Genomic DNA, 26,654 nt, shown 5'->3' with positions numbered 1-26,654 from the left:
GGGAAAAGGGGAAAATGGGGACAACTGTAACACTGTCAACAATAAAAAGAAAGTAATAAGCCAGGTTGAAGGATGCTGAGGACTTGATCAGGGGCAGTAGCAGGGCAAGGATGTTCTTCTGTTTCTCTTTAGGGCTTCTGCCGATCCCTCCAGAGTTCCGGGGGAAGTGCTTTCAGAGTATGGATGAGTGAAGGCACCATAAAGGTCCTGAGGGCCCAGCAAGGAGACTCACCTAAAGAAACCAGTATGAACAGTAACCAAGGGGCTCACTCATTCATTCGTCCTTCATTCAGTCAGAAGCCTACAGAAAACCTTTACTAACAGGAAGGCGAGCCAGGAAACTAAAGAAGAAAAGGGGGTGCTCTGTGCTTTCCACTTTGAAGATAAGGGCAGATGGTCTACTCTACCCAAAGCCCCGAGGCCCGAATTCAGCCCGAAAATATTTATTGCACACCCAACCGATGCCGATCTCTGTCCTCAGTGCTGGGGATACAGCATTGAACAATACACGGGGTTTCTCTTCTGGGGGTAGAGACACAAACGAACAGCCTCCCAAATGCACAGGGTGTCCGAGGGACGAGGAGCCTGGCTGGAGAGCTGGAGCAGGGAGTTCGGGAGATGCTGCTGCAGAAGGAAGGCTTCTCGGTGAAGATCTCGGCGAAGGGCCATGGGAGGTTCTTCGGGAGTTCCGTTTCTTTGCTCCGGGCTTAGGGAGGCAGGAAGCTGGCGATTGCTTTTTAAATTACAGCCGAGGAACCCGAGGCTCAGGGAGGCCATGCCACCTGCCCAAGGCCAAACAAGTGTGAGATCAGGCCGGCGAGTCGCCAAGGCCCAAGTTCAAAGTCCGTGCCCGCTTTCTGCTCTTCGCCGGTCGGTCTCGGGGAGGAGGGAGGCGCGGTGCCCCCGGCACCCCGCGGAGAAGGGCGCCCAGCTCCGAGCCAGCTCCGCGGGGAGGTCGGGAGGTGCGGGACCTCGAGGACGACCCGGTCGCCGGACAGTCGCAGGCGCCCTCGGGCGGGCCTGGCTCCGCGGCCGCACATCGCCCACAGCTGGGTCACTCGGCGGTCACTCGGGCTGCTCCGCGCCGCGGCCCCCGCCGCCAGTGGTTCGTTCCGCACACCCCTCCTCGCGCGGTGCCCCGGCCCGCCCCGCTTCCGGTTGCTGCCGGGCCCTATATCCGGTGTCCGCCCGCCCTCAGCTCCGCCGCCACTACCGCCGCCGCGATGCTGTCCCGGTCCCGTTGCGTGTCCCGGGCGTTCAGCCGCTCGCTCTCCGCCTTCCAGAAGGTAGGGTCCACCCGGGGCGGGGCCGCGGCGGGGCGAAACCCGCCGGGGGGCTGGCGGGTTGCTGGGGGGCAGGGGCGGGCGCGCCGGCCAGGCCGGGCACCAAGGGCACTGGGACGCAGAGGCCGCGGGCCGGGTGGCCCGGGGTCGTCTGGCGGAGCCCGGGGCCCCTCGGCTTCCCGAGGCAGCGGCGCACCGGCCCCTGCCGCCCCCCACCCTCCGGCCGGGCTGAGGAGTGGTCTAGAGCCGCGCCCGCCCCGGCCGGAGACTCAAGAGTTTGGGAGGCGCCGCCGCGAGTCCCCGGCGGGATCCTGGGGCCCGTCCTTCTCTCCCGTTCAAGTCAAGGGGTCTTCCCTCCCGCCGGGCAGTTGAGATGCTGGGCAGGCCCAGTGTGCTGACCGAGACCCGAGAGCCGTGGCTGTTGCATGTACCCCTGGGAGTCACGGGATTCACCTGTCACCGGCACCTGGAGAGCTTGGAGTCTTAAGAGAAAAAGCTGTTTCTCCCTTCCTTTCATCTTGGGTGACGTCGGTGATGTCTTCTTTCTCAACAGGGGAACTGCCCTCTAGGGAGACGTTCCCTGCCTGGTAAGTTCTGCCCTTGCCGTCCCCTAAAATGTTCTCCTCCTGGGCAGAGGAGGATGTGAGGAAATCGGGGTGCCTGTGTTTCTCCACATAATGTTCAGATAGATAGGAGTGAAACCAAATGCTACTTAGTAACGACAGCTGTCGTTTATTCATTTAGTACATAGTTACTAAGTTTCTCCTGTGTGTCAGACACTAGCTAGGCCCTCTCTAGGGATAGATACAGCAATTGGAAATTCTTGCCTGCCTGGAGCTTACAGTCTGGTGGGAAAGAAAGTGTGAATTGCTAAGCAAATGAAGGTGGACAGAAGAGTCCTCTTTAAATATATATATTTTTTATTGATTTCAGAGAGGAAGGGAGAGGGAGAGAGAGAGAGAGAGATTGGCTGCCTCCTGTAAGCCCCTTATTGGATCGAGCCCGCAACCTGGGCATGTGCCCTTGACCGGAATCGAACCCGGGACCCTTCAGTCCGCAGGTCGATGCTCTGTCCACCAAGCAAAACCGGCTAGGGCAAGAGTCCTCTTTAATAGGTGGTATTAAAGCTGTTACCCAGAGGCTGTGACAGAAACCAGCCCAGTGAAGAGGAGGAGAAGGGAAGGAAATAGCATGTACAAAGTCCCTGAGGAAGGAAAGAGCTTAGCAGTGCTTGGGAACTGGAAAAAAAAAAAAATATATCATTGACTTGGCCAGAGCATTTTGGTTAAGGGAGAGAGTGGCATGCGATAGAAGATGGTATGGTGTAGAGACTACTGGAAGGAACTTAGATTTTATCCCAATACTTGTTTATATTCCTGGAATGAGTATTTGTTGAATGAGTCGATCTTGTTGTGGGCTTTCTGTGTGCCAAGCAGTGTTCTGAGTGCTTTCTGTGCGTTGTTCAGTTAATCATTAAGAAACAGTACAAGAAGTATTCTCTCTATTTTACAAATGAAGAACCCAAGGCTAAGAGGTTAAATGCTTTGACCAAGGTCACTCAGTCTACTATTGGTCAAGCCTGACTCCTCATGGACTCAATAGGTTATTTGAGTTCTTACTACTGTTGTAGGTGATGAAATAGAGATGGTCTCTACCCTCAAGGATCTTACGTGCTAGCTGGAGAAACAGCCTTTATACATTTATGCACACATAAGGATGTACTTACATTGTGAAAGGGAAGTGCAGGGTGTAATGAGAGGGTGGGATGATGTAGCCCAGCTTGGGAAGCTGGAGAGTGCTGTGGGAATGTTAGTTAAGGCTTTCCCAAAGAAGTAACATTTAAGCCAAGCCTTGAAGAGCACATAGGGTTATCCAAGAGAATATTCCAAGTAAAATGAATTGCTTGTGCAAATGTTTTCAGGCAGGAAGAGACTTGACTAGTCACAGAAATGTTAAGGAAGCCTGTCTGGCTGGAAAGAGCCTTGGACTTGGGGTTTGCATTGTGGCTTAGGGCTTTACCTTGGGGCTAGCAACTTCACCTACTTATAAAATGGGAATAGTGGCAGATGGTGGTTCTACTTCAGGGAATGGTGAGACAGGAAAATCAAAATGAGGTCATTATGTGAAAGCTTTTTTATAAACCCTACAAGTGAAACTTGCTGTAGGCTGAACTTTAAATTGGATTCAGGGTTCTAAAAATCAGCATGGGCTGCTGGCTGTTCTAGCTCAAAACATGCTATTATACTTAGGATTTGTGCTGTAGAGTCATTGGCTGTGGACATAGGTGACTTACTTGACTCTGAAACCTAGGGGATGTTTGTGCAGAGGTGGGCACAAGAGAGAGATATCTGATTTGGTGTCTACCGAACCCTGGTTCAGAAAGGATTGTTAATAGATTGGGAAAATGAAAGAACATATTCAGGTGAGGCAGCTATAGTACTTAGTTATCACCTGGGGAAATGCAATGATCTGTGAGAAGGATGGTGGGGCAGAAAGGGACTCCCACCTTTTGCATGTTACCAGATTAGAAGACCTCAGGAAGAGACAATAAACTGAAAGGAGGGATAATTTGCTGAGTACTAGGACCAGCTGGAGACCCTGGGCCTAAAGTGACCCTGTCTCTGCTACTAGGTTTTAGGGCAATAGGACTTCCAGCTCAGTGCATTTTAAGTAACCAGGGAAACAGAAACCCAGACCAAACATTCCCACTGCTGCTCAGATTAGGCTGTGTGTGGTTACAGGATTAGCCATTGTGTCTTGTCTCAAGCTTCAATTGTATTTGAAGACTGGGGGAGTAGAGACAATTTATTTGGAAAACATAATAGGGATAATAAAAACTTAGGGATTTAAGGTAAATAAGATACGACTACTTCAGGCTATGCCCTTAGAATTCTCCCCTTTCCTCCTCAGCACATACCCATTCTCAACCCCATACACCTGCTGCTCTCTGCTATTATGGTTACTTTGGTGGAAAAGTTTGAGAATCAGGTCTCTGTGTGATAAAGATTATATTGTTGCCTGTAGTTGATACTACTCTTTCTCAGAGTTAGAGGGCGAACGGACTTCTTTTTCATTCCCAACAGGTATCCTGTATAAGATAAGAGTTGTTGGTTAAGAGTTGTTTTGTTTCTTGCAGGGGTCTCCTTATGTCAGGGACCAGGTTACCCTGACAGGAGGACGATCGCGTAAGTATCACTGGGGAGTACTTGGCCATAGGGCACTTAAGATATCACTTATAAATGCGACCATTTGCTTTCTCCAGTGGTTTCCAGGGCTAGAATTCTAGAATTATGTTGAGTCCTAGACCTAGCCTTGATGTTAATGTATGATATGTGATGTACCTTGAGCTTCAGCCCCACATCAAGTGCTGGACCAGGAGTGTGCCTATCCTAAGGTGTTTAGATTATAATGAAACTGGAGTTGGAATCCTCTTTTTATGGCTAATAGATACAGAAAGGTGCTCCTAAATAGTATTCTGGTTGGATACAAGTGCAGCTCAAGGGCTGGAGGTTACATTTATTGTGGAGATTGAGAGTATCCTCTTGATGTAGCATAGTTATTTATTTTAGAAACAGTGAAAGCAAAAGACTAGTCTGTTGAGTCCTGGGACTTTGACTAGTTTGGAGGGAATGTTATTGCATAATGCAAAGTTTGGACAAAGGCCACCCATGTGTGTTTCAGGTTAACTTCTGCTTATGAATGTTGCTTAATGTTACTTTCCCTTCCAAGTATTTTCAAGGTGGTGGTAAGAGGATTCTCTCTAGTTACCTAGTAAACAGCTATCAAGCTACTTTCACTGCAGGGGAAATCTTTAAAATGAAGGGTCAGCAGATTAGCTCCTTCTTCACTGTGCATCTCAATGGGATTTTTAAAAATAAAATGATGTGTTATTTTTAGAGGGCAATTTGGCATTCATAAGCCTTTGAACTGTGTCTACCTTTTGATCTAGCAATTCCATTTCTAGGAATCTGTACTAAAGAAATCCTGGTATCCCCAGATTTCTCTCAAATGGCCAAACAACAGAGATTGGTTAAGCATGTTCACACTATGATAAGTGGGGGGAAAAAAGCAGTTTATAAAATGATTCCATTTTCTACTGTCTGATATAATCTCATTGTAAATGTTCTTTTTGCTATTTCCAAATATTCTACAGTGAACGTCTAATACTTTTATAATTGAAAAAATTGCTTAGATTCAAAATGTGCTACTCATCTGCAATTTCTATGAAAATTAGAGCAACCACAAACCTACATGCAATAAATACAACAAATAACTATTTGAAAGTAAATTATTTTTTAAAACCATGAACTTTGAGGGGTTAGATTACACATTAGATTAGGCTATCACCCAAATCTAATAACTTTTGTGTTGTGTATTTAAAAAATAAATATTTTTATTTATTACAGAGAGGAAGGGGGGGGGGGGAAGTGAGGGAGAGAGAGAGAGAGAGAGAGAGAGAAACATCGATGATGATTGAGAATCGTTGATTGGCTGCCTCCTGCCCGCCCCACACTGGGGATCGAGCCCACAACCCAGGCATGTGCCCCAACTGGGAATCTAATCATGACCTTCTGGTTCATAGGTTTACCCTCAACCACTGAGCCATGCTGGCCGGGTTGTGTTGTGTATTTTTTTCTGTGAATAAGCTACCCACTTTATTTTTAAAAAATATTTTTATTGATTTCAGAGAGGAAGGGAGAGAGAGAGGGAGAGATAGAAACATCAATGATAAGAGAGTATCTCGGATGGGCTGCCTCCTGCACGCCCCAAAACCCAGGCATGTGCCCCGACTGGAAATCAAACCGTGACCTCCCAGTTCATAGGCTAATGCTCAACCATGGCCACGCCGGCTGGGCTACCTACTTTATTTTTAAAATCTTTTATTGTGAAACTATTTTTGGCTTTATATTTTTATGTAATAGGTTATACATGTACATGGTTCAAAAGCAAACATGTCTACGAGAAGACTTTCTTCCTGTCCTCCAGCGCCACCGAGTTCCTCTGCCCAGAGACAGCCGGTGCTCCAGGTTCTTGGATGTCCTCACAGAGCAGTCTCTGCATTACCCATTGGTTCTTGCCCATGATCACGTACTTATACATGGTTATAAACTTTATACAGAACACTTTGTGGTCTGTATTTTGTTATAACTTACATTTTTTTCTCCTTGGTTCAACATAGATTTTATTTTGACTTTATAAAGGTTAAAAATATCAAAAGGCAACTTAAATCTGTTTTACTTTCCTATTACAAAGGTGCTTGGTATAGAATAGTCAAACAGTCCTGAAATGCACAAAGTGCAAGTCCCCATCAGTCTGAAGCACTCGCCCAAAATGTGTATGTTTGTAACAGATAACCATAGATACCATATACATATATCTACGCCTTCCACTCTCCAGCGGTAACCACTGTTAACACTTTCTGGCATACAAGGTGGTAGCATTCTCTGGTTTACATTATTTAAAGTTAGTGCCATATCAAGAAATACCTTGGTCTTCTGAGGTTCCTCTTTAATGAGTCCATATGAAGAGACACCATATGAGGTTTTTGGTTTTTTTGTGGGGGTTTTTTTGTGCATGGGGGAATAACCTTATTATTTTACTTCCAAGTTAACTGTCTCATCTAGCTGCTTTATCTAATCTAAATCTGTAATCCTATGGACAGAAATTCCATTATATTTGGCACAATGGCAGTATCACAAGAGCATGCAATTGATTTTACTTGGATTTGGTTAAGGAAAAAAAAACCTGATCAGAAAGATAAATCCTTTTGGTGAGTGTGCAAAGGACCAAGATGCTTATATTTTTCTTCAAAGAACCAAATATAAGTATTTTGTGAGAGAATTTCACTGCAGAATAGGGTCCTGGACTCAGACAATGAGCTCACTACTTAGGGCACTCAAGTCTTCCAATCCAGGCTCTGCTCTAGACCTGCCAAGTAAGACTCTCGGGATGGGGCCTGGTCAAGTTCCCCTAGGTGGCACTGAGGGCACCCTGGGTCAGGAATCATTGGTTTAAAGGGAAGGTGATCCCTGGTGCCTAACACGTGAGTGGTTCACTTGCCAAAGGTGTTTACTTTTGTTTCTTTTCTAGCATTAACAATAGTAGTGTCTTCAGTGTTCGCTTCTTCAGAACTACGGCGGTGTGCAGTAAGTACCTGCCTTCAGCTCCCCGCCTTCTGGGAATGGAGTTTTAATGGGAAGAGAACAATTGTCTGAGTTTAATTGAAGGAAAAAAAAATATGGATTATGTGTGATTTCCTTTTTTTTTTTTTTTTTTTTTTGCTCTTTTTCTAGAGGATGATGTGATTACAGTAAAAACCCCAGCATTTGCAGAATCTGTCACAGAAGGGGATGTCAGGTGGGAGAAAGGTAAGATTAGTGCCCTCTCACTTAAGTTTAAATACTTCCTAAAAGTCTTGTCTTATCCCCCCGCCCTCAATGATAATCAGTAGAACCTATGGCTCCACCCTTTTCTTCACATGTGGCCTACTTGATCCTGGCCCTGTAGGAAAGGGGTCTTATATCTGTAAAAGGGTATTTTGTGGCTACTGGGGCCTTCCTGACAGGTAGCCTTTGACTATTTTTTCAGCTGTTGGAGACACAGTTGCAGAAGATGAAGTGGTTTGTGAGATTGAAACTGACAAGGTAGGCTTGTCCTATATTAGTGCCAATTTTTTTTATGGTCTCTCCTTGGTTTCTTAACTTAATAAAAGAAACAGGGCTTTAACTGTTGTTTAAAGATCATCTTTAACTGGCTCTAAGCACAGTTGTAAAAATGTTGGAATAGCTCATTAAAAAGAAAAAAAAAGTTAATTTTAGATTGTTCTAGGTCAGTGATTTTCAACCTTTCCTATCTCACAACACACATAAACTAATTACTAAAATTCTGTGGCACACCAAAAAAATGTATTATATTTTTGCCACTCTGACAAAAAAATAGGTATAGTTTTATTCATTCACACTGGATGACTGCTGTTGTGTTGTCTGTTGTCATTTTTTAAAATTTAAAATTTAAGGGAAAAGAGGTCAGTGCCCCTGACTAAATAGTCAAATATTGCATGTTTTAAAAATTCTTGGGGCACACCAGTGTGCTTCAGCATAGGGGTTGAAAATTGCCGTTCTAGTTGCATGTACTATATACTTTAGTAATAGTTTTGTAGCTCTTTGTTGCCTGTGTGTAAAAGCCTGCACGATTTGTTGCCACTTATTTTTCAAGTATCACCTGGAAACTTATGAACTGAATGTTTCTGAGAAAGGACAGAAAGAGCGATGAGTGAATCTTCACAATAACATTGACTTGTCATACTCTCATCCTAAAAGTGTTGCGTTGGCATTTTTTAATGCATGGTCTTGTATATCTGTGTTGCAACTTTTGTAACTCATATTTGAGATCTGTACAATTAATTTTCTAATGCTGAGTAAAAATTTGGACTCTTTCTTCATCTGTTTTCCTTTTCCAGACATCTGTGCAGGTTCCATCACCAGCAAATGGCGTTATTGAATCTCTTTTGGTACCTGATGGGGGAAAAGTAGAAGGAGGCACTCCTCTTTTCACACTCAGGAAAACTGGCGGTAAAGAAGTTCCCCTAGTTGTCCTACCCTATTTTATTTTTTTTATTTCAGAGAAGAAGGGAGAGGGAGAGACAGACAGAAACATCAATGATGAGAGAGAATCATTGATTGGCTGCCTTCTACATGCCCCCCATTGGGGATTGAGCCCACAACCCAGACATGTGCCCTTGACTGGAATCGAACCCGGGACCTTTCAGTCCGCAGGCCCACGCTCTATCCACTGAGCCAAACCAGCCTAGGCATAAAAAAATATTTTTAAATAAATAAACCTCATAGTATTCTGTTCTTTCCATGTATGTTTCTTATGCTGGACCTTTTCTTTAAAATATGATAGAAATCAAGAAAGTTCTAAAGACAGGGATTTTTTTTCCCCTCCCCAACCCTGGCATCAGAATCACATGGAGGTTTTAAAAATAATACAAATGCCTAGACTCCATGGTCCAGGGATTCTGATATATTAAATCTGGGATTACAAGATCTTGGTTGTCTGTCATAGTTTTTCTTGTGTGTGTGGTGTTTTTTTAAATATATTTTATTGATTTTTTTACAGAGAGGAAGGGAGAGGGATAGAGAGTTAGAAACATTGATGAGAGAGAAACATCAGTCAGCTGCCTCCTGCACACCTCCTACTGGGGATGTGCCCGCAACCAAGGTACATGCTCTTGACCGGAATCGAACCTGGGACCCTTCAGTCCGCGGGCCAACGCTCTATCCACCGAGCCAAACCGGTTAGGGCATGTGTGTGGTTTTTAATGCTCTCCAAGTGATTCTGATACACAGCCAGAGCTGAGAGCTACTGTTCTAAAGTGAGAAGTGAGAAAAAGCAATGTTTCCTGGTGTTTGTTATGGAGAATTCAGTGTAATATTTTTACATCTGTTCCCATAACATTTGTAGGGAGGGTTGGTATTTCTCTTGGGAATAAATGAGAAGTAAGCAAATGAATTTGTACTGGACTTTACAGTCAGCATTAGAGAATAGAACAGAAAATAACTTTTTTCCTAATTCTCAGTTAAATGCTATAAACTAAAGTTTCTCATTGTTAAAATATATAGCAGAGAGATGGTAGATTGCATCATTGAGATTGGTCAGGGCAGTATAGAAGCCCAGAATGGAAAGAATGTGCAGCAGAAAGCTAGTGAAGAAGATTGACTTTTCAGTTGAAGAATTCCATCTTTTGATCATTTATTCCTTTAAAAAAATAGTTCTAAGTAAAGTATAAAACCAAATATAATGTCCAGATGGGTAAGATAAAAATAAACATCTAATTTAACCTTGTGAGTTTATTACTTGACCATCTCATTGTCTTATAAGCATCATCCAAATGAAATGCTTTGAACTCTTAAGTCTAAATGAACACTTGATTATTTAAACTTTTGTTTTTTTAATAGTTAACTATATTCTTCCACATGTGATGATCAGTAGATATTTATGAAATTAGGGAGGCAGCTGAATTCAGTTAGTCTTATGTAGGCTAGGAGCCCAGGAGAATAGAAGAATGGTGCCTTATATAGTGCCTTGCATATATAGCGAATATCTAGTAAGCATTTGTTAATTGATTGGAGATAGAGATTTTGCTGCTAAATTCTACTTATATCGGTGATTTGGTTGCTTTCCATTCCAGACAGTGGCATCTATTTTTCTTGTTTTCCAGCTGCTCCTGCTAAGGCCAAGCCAGCTGAAGCCCCTGCTGCCGAAGCCCCAAAGGCAGAACCAATAGCATCGGCAGCTCCTCCTTCCCCCGCAGCATCCATACCCACTCAGATGCCACCGGTGCCCTCACCCCCACAGCCCTCTGCTAGCAAACCAGGTAAGCCTTCACTCCCATGTGTCTTTTTTTTTTTTTTTTAAATACATATTTTTATTGACTTCAGAGAGGAAGGAAAGGGGGAGAGAAATAGAAACATCAATGATGAAAGAGAATCATTGATCGGCTGCTTCCTGCATGCCCCCTACCAGGGATAGAGTCCGAAACCTGGGCATGTGTCCTGACTGGGAACTGAACCACGACCTCCTGATTCATAGGTCGAAGCTCATCCACTGAGCCACACTGGCAGGGCTCCCACGTATCTTTATGTGGGAGAAGAACAATCTCACCTAACGTCATGTTTTCTCACAGAGCAAAGTCCGAGACTAATCATGCCTCTGAACAGGCTCTGTTGCCTACTTTGTGGAAAGAACTGTAGACTTTGTATCAGAACACCTGGGTTTGCATCCCAGCTTTCTGTTTACAGCTGTGTGACTTTTGGCTACTTAACTGCTCTGAGCAGATTGTTCATTTGTGAAGTGGGAATGGTACCAATATACCTCAGAATATCTTGTTTTGTTTTGTTAATCTTCACCCCAGGATATTTTTTTTCATTGATTTTTTTTTCTTTTTTAAGAGAGTGAAAGGGAGGGAGGAAAGGGGAGAAACAGAGAGAGAAACAGCAATGAGAGAGACACACAGCAATTGGTTGCCTCCTGCATGAGCCCCAATCGGGGCTGGGGATTGAACCTGTAACCCAGGTAAGAGCCCTTGAATGGGAATCAAACCTGCGACCCGTTGGTGCATAGGCTGATGCTCTAACCAATTAGCAACACTGGCCAGGGCTACCCCAGAATATCTTTTATTTATATTTATATATATATTTATTTATTGATTTCAGAGAGGAAGGGAGAGGGAGAAACATCAATGATAGAGAATCATCGATTGGCTGCCTCCTGCACACCCCCCACTGGGGACTGAGCCTGCAACCCGGGCATGTGCTCTTGACCAGAGTTGAAACCAGGACCCTTCAGTCCACAGGCCAACGCTCTATCCACTGAGCCAAATGGGCTAGAGCTACCCCAGAGTATCGTGACGATTAAGTGGCTACAGTATGAAAGCACTGGTACCTACTCAGTAAGTGTTTCATTTTCTGATGCAGCTGTCCCCCCACTCTTTGTTTTCAGTGTCTGCGGTAAAACCCACTGCTGCTCGTCCAGTAGCTGAGCCAGGAGCTGTTAAAGGTCTGCGTTCAGAACATCGGGTAAGCCCCAGGCAGAGGGGCATGTTGAGATTAGTGGAGTGTGGGCATGGTGGTGCCTGCATTTGATTGGCTGGCTGCTTATTCTCTTGACCTTGACAGGGAAACTGAGTTTGGGAAGTGACTTGTTCATAGTCATGGACTGTCAAATGATAGGACTAGGACCTGAGTGAACACTTGTCCAGTGGTTTTTCCTAGTATGTTGTGCTACCACTGAATTGTCTTGGGTGAGTAAATTATTTGCAGGGATGGTAGCTTAGTACCGTGGGAGGGAAGAGTGCATTAACACACTTCAGAGAGGTGGTTTAGTGAGCTCTATCCCTATACTTCCGGGATACCTAGCTGAGGCCTCACAGTAGCAGTAGCTATCGGGCAGACATAAACCTCAAGGAAGTATGGTCAAGAGTGTGGGTTTCTCTGCCTGAGAGAATGCCTCCTAAAAATACTATAGCCTCAAAAGTTTATTGCTTCAGAGTTTCCATTCCACAAGTAGCTATTCTCATGCAAGTCTTTAACACTAGAAATTGCCTTATCTGTAGTGATCCCTTGGCTGACTAGCCCTACACCACACTCTTCCTTTCTATACATGGGTTTTGTTTTTTAAATCAAACCATTTCCTGGGCCTCCATTTTTGGTCAAACTTAAAATGAGTCTAAATGAGTAGTTTTTGTCTCTGTTTCCTTGTTCTTGCTCAGAGGAGCAAGGCCACAGGAAAGAGGAAGGCTGGCGCTCTCGTTGTACTTAGATATGAATAGTCCTGGCCATCTCCTCCCACAGACCAAATGGGGAGTGCAGGGTCCAAAGAGACCCAGGTTGTCAGTATTTGGTCCCACTTTCACTTTCAGGAGAAAATGAACAGGATGCGGCTACGCATTGCTCAGCGTCTGAAGGAGGCCCAGAATACATGTGCAATGCTGACGACTTTCAATGAGATTGACATGAGGTGAGAGCTCTGTTCCTCTTATATCCATACACCTGTTCTTGGAGGACACTTGAACTTGCCCCAGTCCCCACCTAGTGCTAATTCCAAAACTGACTGAGCGGGGAAGAGGTACTTCCTGCTTTGTATTGCTTGTTGACTGGTGTCATTCCCTAGCTAACTGCTAATACCGTGCCTGTCTCCTCTGTGACCTAAAAACTTAGCTTTTCAGCCCTAACCGGTTTGGCTCAGTGGATAGAGCATATTGGCCTGTGGACTGAAGGGTCTGGTCAAGGCTACATGCCTGGGTTGTGGACTTGGTCCCGAGTAGGGGGCATGCAGGAAGCAGCCAATCAATGATTCTCTCTCATCATTGATGTTTCCATCTCTCTCTCCCTCTCCCTTCCTCTCTGAATTCAATAAAAATATATTTTAAAAACTTAGCTTTTCACTTTTATACTTAAATCTTGTGATTTCTGATAAACGAGACTGATAATATTCTTAAACTCTGATGACTAGTGGTGAGTTGCCAAGTAAAGATAGGGCGTCCAGGCCAAGAAGGCTTATGCCGAGGCCTACCCATTGGGATGGAGCAGTGGTCAGCAAACTGTGGCTCGAGAGCCACATGCAGCTCGCGAGCCGCGGTTTGCTGCTCTGTTGACTAATGAGTTTGCTGACCACTGGGATGGAGAACCACTTGACAGTGCCCAGAGCCAGGGTATCCCACCCTCACAGAGACTGCGCCTCATACAAATTCCTGAGCGACTCAGAACTATGTGGGTGACAAGGCATAGGCTTGTATTGTCTTTCATCCTTCCCACCTTTGATAGTGAAATGGAAAGCAAGTTTTGTTTTCAAAGGAAAACCTCAGAATATTAACTAAATCAAGGGACTAACTCAAATTAGCACACTGGGGTCCTCGAATAAAGTTGTTTCATTCAACATAGTTTCATTATAACGTTAAAGAGGTGCTGTAGGTAGCTCATGATTTTAGTGTAGCTAGAAATCACTTTCTCATCCAGGGCAAGAATGTTGATGTGCTGTGTGAATTCTTGTTCATATTATCTTGTCACTGAAATCTCTGACTTACGGAGTATGAAGGAGCCAGTCTAGGGCTCAGCCCACTTAAAGAAAGCTTGGACCTGATTCCTTTGTATCCAGGTTTTCTTAGTAAAAGAACAAGGAAGGTTATTGTGTGACCTCTAGTGGACTATTTCAAAACTTTTTTTTCAATATTTGTTTATATTAATTAGCCTGTGGTAAAAATGGTTTCTTTATACATCGTTTTGCTTAAAGTCACAGAACCTAGCAGTGTTAATACCAAGTGAGGACTTACTGTATACCCATTTCTGTAGTAAGCTAATTGTTAACTCACCTATGTTCTTAAAAGACTTTGGTGTTTACAAGTTCCAGCACTCTAGGGAAGAGAATATAGTTAAATCTAACATTTTTTGAGCACTTACTGTGTATAAGATATTATATGTATTTTAGGAGGATACAAAGATGAGTGAAGCCCTAGCCAGCTTGGCTCAGTGGATAGAGTGTCAGCCTGCCAACTCAAGGGTCCCAGGTTCGATTCCGGCCAAGGGCACATGCCTGGGTTGCGGGCTCAATCCCCAGTGGGGATCATGCAGAAGGCAGCCGATCAATGATTCTCTCTCATCATTGATGTTTCTATCTCTCTCTCTCTCTCCCTTCCTCTCTGAAATCAATGAAGAAAAAAACACACAAAAACAAAGATGAGTGAAAAGAGCCCCTACCCTTCTAGAGCCTACTGTCTAGTGGGTAAACATGAAATAAGTGTCAGAAGGGTACAAAGAGTGTGAAGTGGAAAAGAGAAGGATATCATTTGTTTTTGAGGTGGCAGCAGAGGTAGGGAGGGTAGGTCAGGAAAGGTTTCCTGGAGGAAAGAGAACAACTAGCATTTTTTAAATGTATATGTTTTTATTGATTTCAGAGAGGAAGGGATAGGGAGAGAGAGAGAGAGACATCAGTGACGAGAGAGAATCACTGATCGGCTGCCTCCTGCATGCCCCCCACTGGGGATAGAGCCCACAACCCAGGCATGCACCCTTGACTGGAATCGAACCCGCGACCCTTCAGTCCTCTGGCCAATGCTCTGTCCACTGAGCCAAGCCGGCTAGGACCACTTTTTTTTTTTAATTCTTGTTAATCTTCACCTGAGGATATTTTTCCCATTTATTTTTAGAGAGAGTGGATGGGTGGGAGGGAGGTAAATAAGGGAGGAAGGCGGGAGGGAGAGGGAATGGGAGAGGGAGAAGGAGAGAGAGAGAAAGAGACATCGACATAAATGTGAGAGAGACACTGCAATTGGTTGCCTCCTGCACATGCAACCCAGGTACATGTCCTTGACTGGGAATCAAACCCGAGACCTTCGCTGCACTGACCCACACTGGCCAGGACACAACTAGCATTTTGACACAGGTAACATTGTGGAGAAAGATTGTTCCAGATGATGCTAACAATGTGGACTTGACAGCACAAGACACATTTGAGAAATTTGCGGTGAGGAATGTGTATAAGAAGGAATGGAATAACAGGGATACGAGTTTATATTTAACTCGGGGGTAAGTCATGAAGTCTTCAGGGCATTTCTTTGTTTCTTTTGGTCCTTAGTGTTTATTTAGTCTCTACTTTTCATTAGGGAAATTTGTTTTCCTTTGGAAGCGATCTGAAAAGTGTAGCAGAGGGAATGGTTTTTGACAGTGTGCATTGTTTGCAGAGGAGGGCTCTGTGGCCTATTTCTCTAGATATCATCCATTCTGTTGTGAAGCTTCTTTAAAAGATTGGATGTCATTCAAGCTAGAGATTTCTCTCCTGTCCATCGGATGTGGGGAAGAACCTTGACTAATAAATCACAAAGTCTGCAGCTTAGGTTTCAATGCATTAGGGCCAAATTGTGCACAAATTGAATTGGACTTTGAAATTCTACCCAATTTCTTAAGACAAAACATGTAAATATTTGTGGCCTTGAAAGATTCAGTTGGCTCAACAGCGTTGATTGGAAGGTAGGAGTAATAGTTGCATCTCCTTTTAGCAGCTAATCGAGGTGTCACTTAACGATGGCCTGGGGTCTCGAGGCAGTAATTTGGTTTAGATCGAGTGCCCTTTGGGTCTTGTGCTGATCAGCTAACCCATAAGGGGCCTTTCTGAGAAACCTTCTCCTCTCCCTGTTGTCCCAGCCTCTGCCTCCAAGGACAGAGCTCTGAAATAGAAACTACTTAATGACCAGACAATAGCATTGGGGCAGGTTTGAGAGCAGAGATGTTGATCACTTCTCTTTCCCTCTTCTGCAGCTCTTGTGTCTTGGGAACCAGTAATGTCTTTAGGGTGGTAATCCTAGCACTAAATAAGGTTAGACTCAGGAAAACAAACATTTAAACTCAATCAATCCTCCTAGGAAAACTTCCTTTTTAAAAAACAAAAGGTCTGAAAGGATGAGCTAAAGTTATATCATCTTATCTTTCATGCTAATGTTGAATTAGGCCATTATAGGGAGAAAGGGAGAGCTGAGCATTTGGGCCTGAAATAAAGTTAAATTTGATTTCCATCACAGAACAGTATTTCGATAAATACTGGGATTTCTTCAGCAAAATGATGGGAAAGCCATTTTCCACTAACTGCAGTTTGTACATGGTGTATATGTAGAAAACCCGGTCCCGAAGGAGCAAAGGCTGATCTTGTTGTAGAGACTTCTCAGAAGGCACTGCTGCTCACACTTGGGAAGCTTAGGTTCACACATGGCCACGTTCCTAAATACCAAGGAATCCACACCCATTGAACAGCTCTTAAGGGCAAGAGCTGTGTCTTGATTATCTTTGTGTCCAGCATTGACCCTCTCAGGTAGTGGGGCACCTGTTTGAAGGAACAAGTGATGGAGCTGATAACTCTGGGAGATGAAGAATGAATCTGCTGACTTGGCCATCAGCTTAAAAGAACACTGGGTTGTACCCTTCTGGATGACTGCTTTTGCTCACAGGGAGCCCATTTACCTGTGCAGTTTTTGTTTGTTCGTTTGCTTTTGTCTTAATTAGGAGATAGGAGGCATGTCACAAGGAAGCCGTAATCAGGTTTGGTGGTTTTTTTATATAAAATAATTATAATAAGCCGAAACCGGTTTGGCTCAGTGGATAGAGCATCGGCCTGCGGACTGAAAGGTCCCAGGTTCGATTCCAGGTCAAGGGCACATACCTTGGTTGCGGGCACATCCCCAGTGGGGGGTGTGCAGGAGGCAGCTGATCGATGTTTCTCTCTCATCGATGTTTCTAACTCTCTATCCCTCTCTCTTCCTCTCTGTAAAAAATCAATAAAATATATTTAAAAAAGAAAAAAAAAAAAATAATTATAATAAGAAAAAGAATACTGCTTATTTTGTGGATTTTATGATTAAAAACATCCCTCCCCTCCATCCCCGGGTAGGTAGCTCATGATTTTAGTTTAGCTAGAAATCACTTTCTCATCCAGGGCAAGAATGTTGATGTGCTGTGTGAATTCTTGTTCATATTATCTTGTCACTGAAATCTCTGACTTTCGGAGTATGAAGGAGCCAGTCTAGGGCTCGGCCCACCTTAAAGAAAGCTTGGACCTGATTCCTTTGTATCCAGGTTTTCTTAGTAAAAGAACAAGGAAGGTTATTGTGTGACCTCTAGTGGACTATTTCAAAACTTGAACTTTACGGTACAGAGTGAAGGGGAAAAGCTTACCCAATCGTGTACATGGAGTTGGAAACCAGTATGAAAGTCAGAATCAAGGCTTCACTTATAGTCAGTTTGCTTTGTAATGTGTTTTTTGCAGTAACATCCAGGATATGAGGGCTCGGCACAAAGATGCTTTTCTGAAGAAACATAACCTCAAACTGGGCTTCATGTCGGCCTTTGTGAAGGCCTCAGCCTTTGCCTTGCAGGAACAGCCTGTTGTAAATGCAGGTGAGTTTGTGGTGGCCAGCATTGCAGAGGTCCTGGGAGGTATGTGTATGGACACAGAACTGTTCCCACAGACACAAGGGTGGGGGTCATCAGATTGTGTTTAAAAAATATATTTTTATTGATTTTAGAGAGGACAGGAGAGAGAGAGAGAGAGAGAAACATCAGTGATGAGAGAATCATTGATTGGCTGCCTCCTGCACTCCCCCTACTGGGGATCAAGGCTGCAACCTACACATGTGCCCAGACCGGGAATCGAACCATGACCTCCTTGATTCATAAGTCAATGCTCAACCATTGAGCCACACTGGCCCGGCAGGCCATACTTTTAATTTCATACCTGTGAAAACATGAGTGTGTTTCTCAGGGATTTCTTGGTTCACCTTCCTGAAATCTCTTCTATACTAATAAAAGGGTAATATGCTAATTAGACCGGGATACCTTCTGGATATCCTTCCAGACAAAACCATGGGGACGGGGCAGAGGCAGAGGTGCTTAGGGGCGATCAGGCCAGGTGGGGAGGGCAGTTGGGGGTGATCAGGCTGGTGGGGGGGGGGGCAGTTGGGGGTGAGCAGGCCAGCAGGGGGGCCAGTTGGGGGCGATCAGGCCAGCGGGGGTGGGGGCAGTTGGGGGCAAGCAGGCCGGCAGGGTGTGGCAGTTGGGGGTGATCAGGCCAGCAGGGGGGCGCAGTTGGAGGCGAGCAGGCCAGCAGGCAGAGTGGTTAGGGGCAATCAGGCAGGCATGCAGGTGAGTGGTTAGGAACCAGCAGTCCCAGATTTCGAGAGGGATGTTCGAATGCTGGTTGTTGGTCATCCCCTGAGGGGGTCCCAGATTGGAGAGGTTGCAGGCCGAGCTGAGGGACACCCCCTGACCCCCGCATGGATTTCATGCACTGGGCCACTAATAGTATCATAATAACTTTGTCCCCATTAAATGGACAGAATGATTTCTCTTCCCAGTGTATAGCTTGGAAGTTCTCAGCCAGCTCAGCTCTCCAGGCCTCTCCTGTCAGGGTGGAAGCTCATGTCCTGTCTGGCACTCACCTTCCCCAGGGCTCTGTTATCTTGGGGCCTGACTTCCACACTTGGCATAGGCTCCAGGGTGACCTTTGATTTCTGGTTGATGGGCCTCATTGGAAGATTGTGCTCGTTTTCTTTCTGTTTTATTCACCTACGTCATTGAAATGTTGACCTAACAAGCAGTTCTCTTTCCCTTTGAGACACTTCTCTGTTCCCTGAAAGACTGGAGAAGTGACATTGACACTTTTGCAACCCTCAGCAAGGTCAGGGTCCCTAAAGATCTAGAAATAGAAGCACTACTCCCTTCCATCAAATGATATGCCCTAGGTCAGTGATCGGCAAACTGCGGCTCGAGAGCCACATGCGGCTCACGAGCCGTGGTTTGCTGCTCTGATGACTAATGAGTTTGCCGACCACTGGGATAGGGGCTTAATCACAAGGAACAACAGCCTGTAATTATTGGAATCGAGAGTCTAGGTCAGTGGTCGGTAAACTCAGTCAACAGAGAGGCAAACCACGGCTCGCGAGCCACATGTGGCTCTCGAGCCGCAGTTTGCCGACCACAGCCCTAGGTAGATAGGAGGACTGTCTTTGTTTTTCCCATATATTACCTCTTTGTTTCTTCCATTCTTCTTTTGCTTCCTGATTGGCTCTCTCTGGTCTTCTGCCTGCCCGTACACCTAGGCATTTCGGAGTTCTTGTGGCCTCTTTGTCATTGACATGCTTTTCCTGGTGTCTTTGTCTAACAATGCAACATACACTTTCTGTGGAAAAGATTCCCAAGCCTATTTTTTATGAGCACTTGACCTAAATGTGCAGCTGGTGTTTGCTATCTCAAGCTGCACTATTAAAGCCAGACTACCCTGCTTCCTCCTGAACCTCCTAGAAGACCCTTCCCTCCTGCCTCGTCCCCCTTGAGAGTTGACAGCAGATGGGCAAAGCCTAACGGTTCTCAGCTAAGGGAAGGCTTGTTCACGGGAACTTAATGCATACTTACCCATGCGAGGGCTGCCAAAGTAATGGTGCCCTATGCTCAGGCTGTCGGGCTCAGTGAGGGCACTTGGGAGATGTTACGATTGGTTAGTATGGGAGTGAGAGGAGTTTGCCACTTGTAGTGCAATACTTTTCATACTGATTGGTCAGCTCACACTACCAGGCACTGTGGATTGTTACTCATCAGCCTAGGCCTCAGGAGTTGTATGTAACATGTGTTTTCTCTCTCGCAGTGATTGACGATACAACCAAAGAGGTGGTATATAGGGATTATATTGACATCAGTGTTGCGGTGGCCACCCCACGGGTATGTTGGGACAGGAGATGGGGGTTCTTGTCTTAGATTCTCACCTTATTTGTGTGAAGAAGCTGACGGCTAGGCACAGATCATGTCTGTAATCCTGTCTTTTTAGAAGGGAATTAATAAGAGTAACCTATTTTTGAACATACCACATTCTTTTAATGTCAAGCCTAAATATTTTAGACTCTGTCAATCAAATTGAGTAATTAGATATTCTGGGAAGGGGAGACCATTGACTTGAGTCAGGGAGTTATAACTGTAAAGGGTGCTATTAATTTGCAACTGAAAACAGTTTTTCACTTTCGTCAGGGTCTGGTGGTTCCCGTCATCAGGAACGTGGAAACGATGAATTATGCAGATATTGAGCGAACCATCAATGAACTGGGAGAGAAGGTAAAGTAGAACGCAGCATGATGTGTTTTAGCTGCAGGGCAGGGCAGGGAAGACAGCCCGGGAAGGCAGGGCTCGCCAGTGAGCAATGCTCGGGGAGCTGGAGCCTCACTCTGTTCCGTGAGAGTGCATAGCCTCTCACCCACTAGAGCTGAAGTGCAGACATCGGGCAGAGCTTAGCATGCTCTCGTGACTGAAGATCTCATCAAGTGAACCTGCTGGAACAGAAAAGGACCTGAAGGCCTTGTGTCTGTCCTCTGGTGAAGCATCTCAGCTGAAAAACTTCCTTTAAAAATATATATATATATACACATATATATATGTATATATATACATATATGCATATATATATATATTTTATTGATTTCAGAGGAAGGAAGAGGGAAGGGGAGGGAGAGACAGAGACAGAGACAGAGACAGAGACAGAGACAGAGACAGAGACAGAGACAGAGAGAGAGAGAGAGAGAGAGAGAGAGAGAGAGAGAGGAGAGAAATATCAATGATGAGAGAGACTCATTGATCGGCTGCCTCCTGTATGCCCCACATTGGGGATAGAGCCTGCAACTGGGCATATGCACTGACCAGGAATCGAACTGTGACTTCCTGGTTCATAGATCTATGCTCAACCACTGAGCCACGCTGGCTGGGCTCAGCTGAACAACTTTCATGTTGCAGCTGGGACTTGCCATATTGACCTCAGCTGTGAGCCTTCTGGACTTCCTTTAGGTGAAGAAAGCTCATCTGACCTTACATTGCAATGATGTAATCTCTGTTTTTAGGCCCGGAAGAATGAACTCGCCATTGAAGATATGGATGGTGGTACTTTCACCATTAGCAATGGAGGTGTTTTCGGCTCCCTCTTTGGAACACCCATTATCAACCCCCCTCAGTCTGCCATCCTGGGCATGCACGCCATCTTTGATAGGCCAGTGGCTGTGGGAGGCAAGGTAAGAACCATCACTGTCCATATCCTAGGAGCTAGGTGATGAGAGGAAATCTTACTAAATGCCAATTATGAGATTCACTGTAATTTTAGGCATAAGTTTTATCTCTTAGTTTCTAATTAATAGCTAAGGCACTGATTCTCATTGTGGTGTGTGGATCAACATCATCTGGGAACTTACTAGAAATGCAAATTCTTGGACCCCCTTTTGGACCTGTTGAAGCAGAACCTGCAGATGATTCTGATGCACAGTAAAGTTTGAGGACAGTTGAGCTGGGAAGGCTTGCTCCTTCATCAGGACAGTCAGCCGGCTTCATTCTCTGGTGCTGTAGGGAGTGGGGATACAGTTGGGGACCTGATCCTTGCCTGGGAAAAGGGTAATGCAGAGCAGTCCACGAGCTTCCAAGTGGAGGGTAAGGCTTAGAGGTTCTCTGGGAGTTCAGGGAAGGAAGTCCCAGGGTGTGGAGCTGGCCCCGGAAGACATGTCAGTAGGAGAACATTTTCTGGGACTGTTTCAAACCTTTTCGGATCACTAACTCCTTTGTGAGTCTGAAATCATAGATCTTCCCCCTCCTGAAAATGCTCACACACCCTACTTTACATACAATTTCAGAGAATTTGTGGACCCCAGTTTAAATTTATAACCCTAAAGCCAGACTGAAAGGGAAACTTTTCCTTTAGAAAACGAATAAAGGGCAGAGTGTGTTTAAAAAGGCAGTTGTGCAGAGATTCCTGTTTTCTTTCTTTCAGAGTGGGGCAAGCAGGGGAGCTTTGCACTAAGGATAAGGCTTGGTCTTCAGAAATATTGTATCTAGAGCAACACCAATAGGAAAGGAACAGAACTTTTCTCATTTCCCCACTTCCATGGGGCTTTTCTACTGCAGACAACCTATAAACCTCTTCTCTCTGTAGGTGGAGGTGCGGCCCATGATGTTCGTGGCACTGACCTATGATCACCGGCTAATCGACGGCAGAGAGGCTGTGACTTTCCTCCGAAAAATCAAGGCAGCGGTAGAGGATCCCAGAATCCTCCTAATGGACCTTTAGGAGGAAGTCACACACCCAACACATTGACCACGCAGGAACTGAAAACCAGTCTTCTCTCTGCCCCACGTGGGTCCCGGGTTCGCCTGGCGACAGACAGGCACATGCTGTTGGCCTCAAGCAAGGAAGCCAGGGCACTATATAACCAGCAGTCGCAGGTCTTTCTTGGTGTTCCTACCAGGCTCTCTCTCTCTTTGCACCCCTCTCTTAACACGCATATCTTACTTCCTTAGGCTTGAGGGAGAGAAAGAGAGAGCCTTAACGGATGCTCATTAATATCCCTTCCTTTCTTCATTAACCCTCTGCCGAGATCATTTTGCTTTCTCCCCTGTGCCAGTACACTATAGGGAAACCACTGGGGACCATGTGATGAATTTTCAGTCTTTTGAAAGTGTATTCTCCAGAGCTGCCTGGGAGGGCATTGTGCCTCCCACGCTCGGAGCAGCCTCTGCCCTGGCTGTGCACATTCTCACTTGATTCCACCTGTGTGGAGGTATTGACCACAGGCCAAGAGGTGCTGCTTTGCTGCTTAAATGCACCTTCATTCTCAGTTGTCATTGACTTCAAGACGCCTCTACTACCTCTTCCAGGAAGCACAGGCCAGGGGACCTGGGTAGGAGGGATGTTGGCAGTGTTGAGGGGAAGAGGGCAGATTCCCCCTGAGGTCATAAGCTGTAAACAGACCAGAACCCAGGCCTGCCCTCACATTCTCTATCATAGCCTCACACCAGGAAAACCCATTTTGGCACAGCTATGGTTGTGTCAACCTTTCTAGGTTGCTAGGAACTGTTCTAGCACATTGTTCTCATCTGGAGCTGATTCTAGCACATCAAGGCAGTGGAGGATGGAGTGGAGCCTGGTAGGGATTGGGGGGAGCGAGGCTTCCTGTGGACAGGCTCAGATTGATTGAGCTTTTAAATTCCATTGGTATGAGCATGTGACTGAAGAGGCAGTTCTGTTCTTTCCTGTATCATGGCCCTTGGGAAGTGGGGCTTTGGCTCCTCTGCAGAGCACGGGTCTGGGGGAGGGTGGACTGGGAACCAGCCCCAAGATGCCAGTACACGGGGGAAGTGACCGATGTCACCGCTGAGGTACTGCCCGATGGGTCTGGACACAATCATTGGAATTTGTTGGAACATGGTTAAATGTACACGTCTTGTCATGAAAGCTACCAGGCTTCATTGCTTTCAATCCAACTGCATTCAGGCCTGAGGCTGCTGACACTTGACATGGGAGCCATTTATTTAGTGCAGAGTGCCCACTTGTATCTCGAAGAAGTAAGGCTGGGGGACGGGAGGGGGGAAGCGATGGGAGCCAATACTGAGTGCCTGCAGCATCTGCTATGTCTTCACTATTCAGAACTCGTAACTGAAATATTTAAAGAAACTGACTTTAAATGCAAATTAAAGGGCAAAAGTTCTCAAACAGGGTTCCTGTTGCTTCTGTGTTCATTCGGTTACTGAGGTTGTGTAAGTCTCCAGCACTGATTATTGGCATTGAAAACCACATAATGTCCCTTCAGTTACCCTGTGATATCTGACTTCACACTGCACTGATTTGACAGAAAATGGAACTGTGGCTCTCTGCCAGCCAGGGAAGTGCCCTGGCCTCCTTCCAGTTGACCCCTCAAAACCTGGCAAGCTGGGCTCTTGGGCAGAGACTGGCACCCACCTTTGTGAGGCCCCTGCAAACACCAACACACATTATTTCTGGGATGGATACCAAGGTCCGTAAGAACCAATGATTACCTCCTGGGAGCGGTGGTCTGAGGGAGACGGACAGTTAACAGACTGACTCCAGGTGACTGGCATGATGGTCTCCAGGCTTAAATATGCCTGGTCTTTCCACACAGTCTGCCTGCTGGTCTTGCTTCCAGTGGTGCCATCTCTGAAGGCCTGCCCCAGGAACAGAGTGGCTCTCCGAGGGTAGAATTTGGGTTCAATGAAAGGAATTTTAGAATTTTCTAGGCCCAGGACCTGGTGTTAGAAGCTTTCATTTCTCTAGTAAACCTATTGAGGTAGACCGTAAGCCCCATAAGTTCTGGGACTACAGGATTCAAAACCTAGAGCCTGGCACAGTGCCACATGTAGTGTTTATTGCATAGATGGGGCCCAGAAGTTCCAGAAGCAACTCGGACCTGCAGCAGTGGTTGGAGGTGGTCTGGCCTGACTTAGGGAGTGTAGCAAAAGGAAGACTGGGCAGGCTCCACTAGGCTCCCACCAGATCTTGTCATTAACCTCGTGTGTGTGTGTGTGTGTGTGTGTGTGTATGTGTATGTGTATGTGTGTGTGTATGTGTTTTCAGAGAGGAAGGGAGAGGGGGAGAGAGAAACATCAATGGTTTCATTGATCAGCTGCCTCTTGCACACCCCATACTGGGGATCAAGCCTGCAACCCAGGCATGTGCCCTTGACCAGAATCGAACCCAGGAACCTTCAGTCTGTAGGCTGACGCTCTAACCACTGGGGCAAACCTGGTAGGGAGTCATCAACCTCTTTGAGTAGGAGCCACTGTCTCAAGGGGTCACTGAAGATTAAACTATTCCCCCCAGGCATCATGACCCTCTTCTAAGGCTTGTCTTTTACTTCCCATAGAGGCCAATGCCCCTCCATGCCAGCACTTCCCCTTGGGCTCAGTGCTGCTCTGCAGGGCACAGGCTGGCATGCGGGTAGGTCTACCACCAGCCCTGCTTCCTACTTCCTAGTGGACTCCAAGCTCACTGTTGACTCTCATGGAGCTTCTTTGGGGGAGCTTTCCAATCTTCTTGTCCCGACAGGGTAGCTCTCCTTGCATTAATGAGGCAAGAACACCACAGGCAACAACAGGCTTTATTGGGGGCAAGAGGGTACGGACAAGCCCCAGAGAAACCAGGACCATACCAGGCTATGCTTCCCCATGTCCTCTGCCCAAGTCACTCCAGCCTCCCTCCCAGTCCAGTTCCCTGCCCCTTCACAATCAGAATGGAGATGAGTGTCAAGGGCGCCACCTGGTGGTGTTGCAGACACAAGGCAAGGGGTTGGGGGCAGAGGTCTGGTGAAAGTTTTAGTTGCCACACCCCAGTGACAGGATGAGTCCTGAGAGGAAAAAGCCCCCAAACCTGAGGCGGGGATTGTATTTGGGGTAACTACTTATCCCAGTTCTCCAGAGACCAGAAACATCGTGCTTCTGGCTAAGCTTGGGCAACCATTCTCTGTGTTGTGATTCATTTCAAAAGGGGATGAAGTCACAGTAGGCAATGAATTGAGTGGACCCTCAAGACTAAAATGCAAAATGGTAAACAGGACCAATGCCTGAGAAGGGAATCCTAATGGGTCCAGCTTGTCTTAGCAGCTTCCGCCTGGAGGCTGAACTGTGGTCTCTCAGACCCGTGGGGCAGGCTCCCCTTTCTCTCCACCCGGTGGGCTAGCTGGGGAGGGGAGATCTTACTCTGCTTCCAAAATGGCTCTAATTGGCAAAGGTGCCCTCTCCCCTCCTCCTAATCCCTGTTTCCTCCCCCCACGCCCCTCTTCCTTTTGATCTTCAGAGTCTGAAACTGCAAGATAGGGGCACGGTCAGGAGGGCGAGTGGATCACCCTGTTCCCCACCTCACTGCCTGCTCACTACAGACGTCTTCCCTGCGCCCCCCGCCTCCCCACCCCCTGCAGGGGGAGTCTGATAGGAGAGGCCACTATTTACGTGGCTAAGGTATCAGCCAGGGCAGCCCTGATTTGAGTCCACTAAGCCAGTGGACCAGTATCCTGAGATAAGTCTCCAGAGATGTCCCAAGTAGGGCACAACACGGCAGGTAGCGAATCAGAAAACCTCAAGGTTAGCTCAGCATGTGGTCAGTACTTCGGAGCTAATGTGACAGAAGGCACCCTTTAACGGGGTAGGTCCGTGTTCAAGGCTCAGGGTGTGCGCTCAACAGGTCTCTGTTGACTGATGGGTGGATGGAGGGGCCCAAGCCACCTAGCAGGGTGAGCTCTGTCCTGTCCCTTCCCATCAGCAGTGACTAGAAAGGGTTCCTCCAAGAGCTGGCGGAGAGACTCCCTAGGCCCCTCCTGGGCAGCAGCGATGATGGCTCCTGAGGCCCACAGGAGGGAGCAGAGCAGAGCAGGAAAAGCGGCTGACCCGCATTCTTTGCAGAGGCCGCTGATTAGAGTGACAGGATTAGGGTCAGCTCAGAGTGACAGGATGACAGGCGAAGAGAAGAGCGGAGATCCAGACCAGTCCAGCTGCTTCCATCGCCCGCTCCACCCCCCCC

The 26,654-nt window shown here is 46.3% G+C and overlaps 1 protein-coding gene across 1 annotated transcript; it reads left to right on the top strand.

Annotated features, from left to right (window-relative positions):
• Positions 1–1,175: 1,175 nt before the first annotated feature.
• On the top strand, positions 1,176–23,837 carry DLST (dihydrolipoamide S-succinyltransferase). The gene is made up of 15 exons (XM_008138829.3): positions 1,176–1,286; positions 1,837–1,870; positions 4,420–4,468; positions 7,374–7,429; positions 7,577–7,651; positions 7,872–7,927; positions 8,743–8,854; positions 10,507–10,662; positions 11,787–11,863; positions 12,706–12,803; positions 17,595–17,725; positions 19,968–20,041; positions 20,345–20,428; positions 21,205–21,372; positions 22,281–23,837. The coding sequence occupies exons 1-15, from the start codon at positions 1,224–1,226 to the stop codon at positions 22,413–22,415; spliced, it is 1,368 nt and encodes a 455-aa protein (XP_008137051.1). The 5' UTR covers positions 1,176–1,223; the 3' UTR covers positions 22,416–23,837.
• The last annotated feature ends 2,817 nt before the right edge of the window (positions 23,838–26,654 follow it).

Source organism: Eptesicus fuscus, chromosome 5, assembly GCF_027574615.1.
Source record: "Eptesicus fuscus isolate TK198812 chromosome 5, DD_ASM_mEF_20220401, whole genome shotgun sequence".
Classification (NCBI taxonomy): domain Eukaryota; kingdom Metazoa; phylum Chordata; class Mammalia; order Chiroptera; family Vespertilionidae; genus Eptesicus; species Eptesicus fuscus.
Note: the sequence above shows the minus strand (reverse complement) of the source record. Positions and strands in the feature narration are given on the sequence as shown.

Coding starts and splice junctions, on each gene's coding strand:
- DLST (XM_008138829.3), top strand. CDS start 1,224: ATGCTGTCCCGGTCCCGTTGCGTGTCCCGGGCGTTCAGCCGCTCGCTC. Junction 4,469..7,373: donor CCTGACAGGAGGACGATCGC/GTAAGTATCACT, acceptor TTTCTTTTCTAG/CATTAACAATAGTAGTGTCT. Junction 7,928..8,742: donor GTGAGATTGAAACTGACAAG/GTAGGCTTGTCC, acceptor TTCCTTTTCCAG/ACATCTGTGCAGGTTCCATC.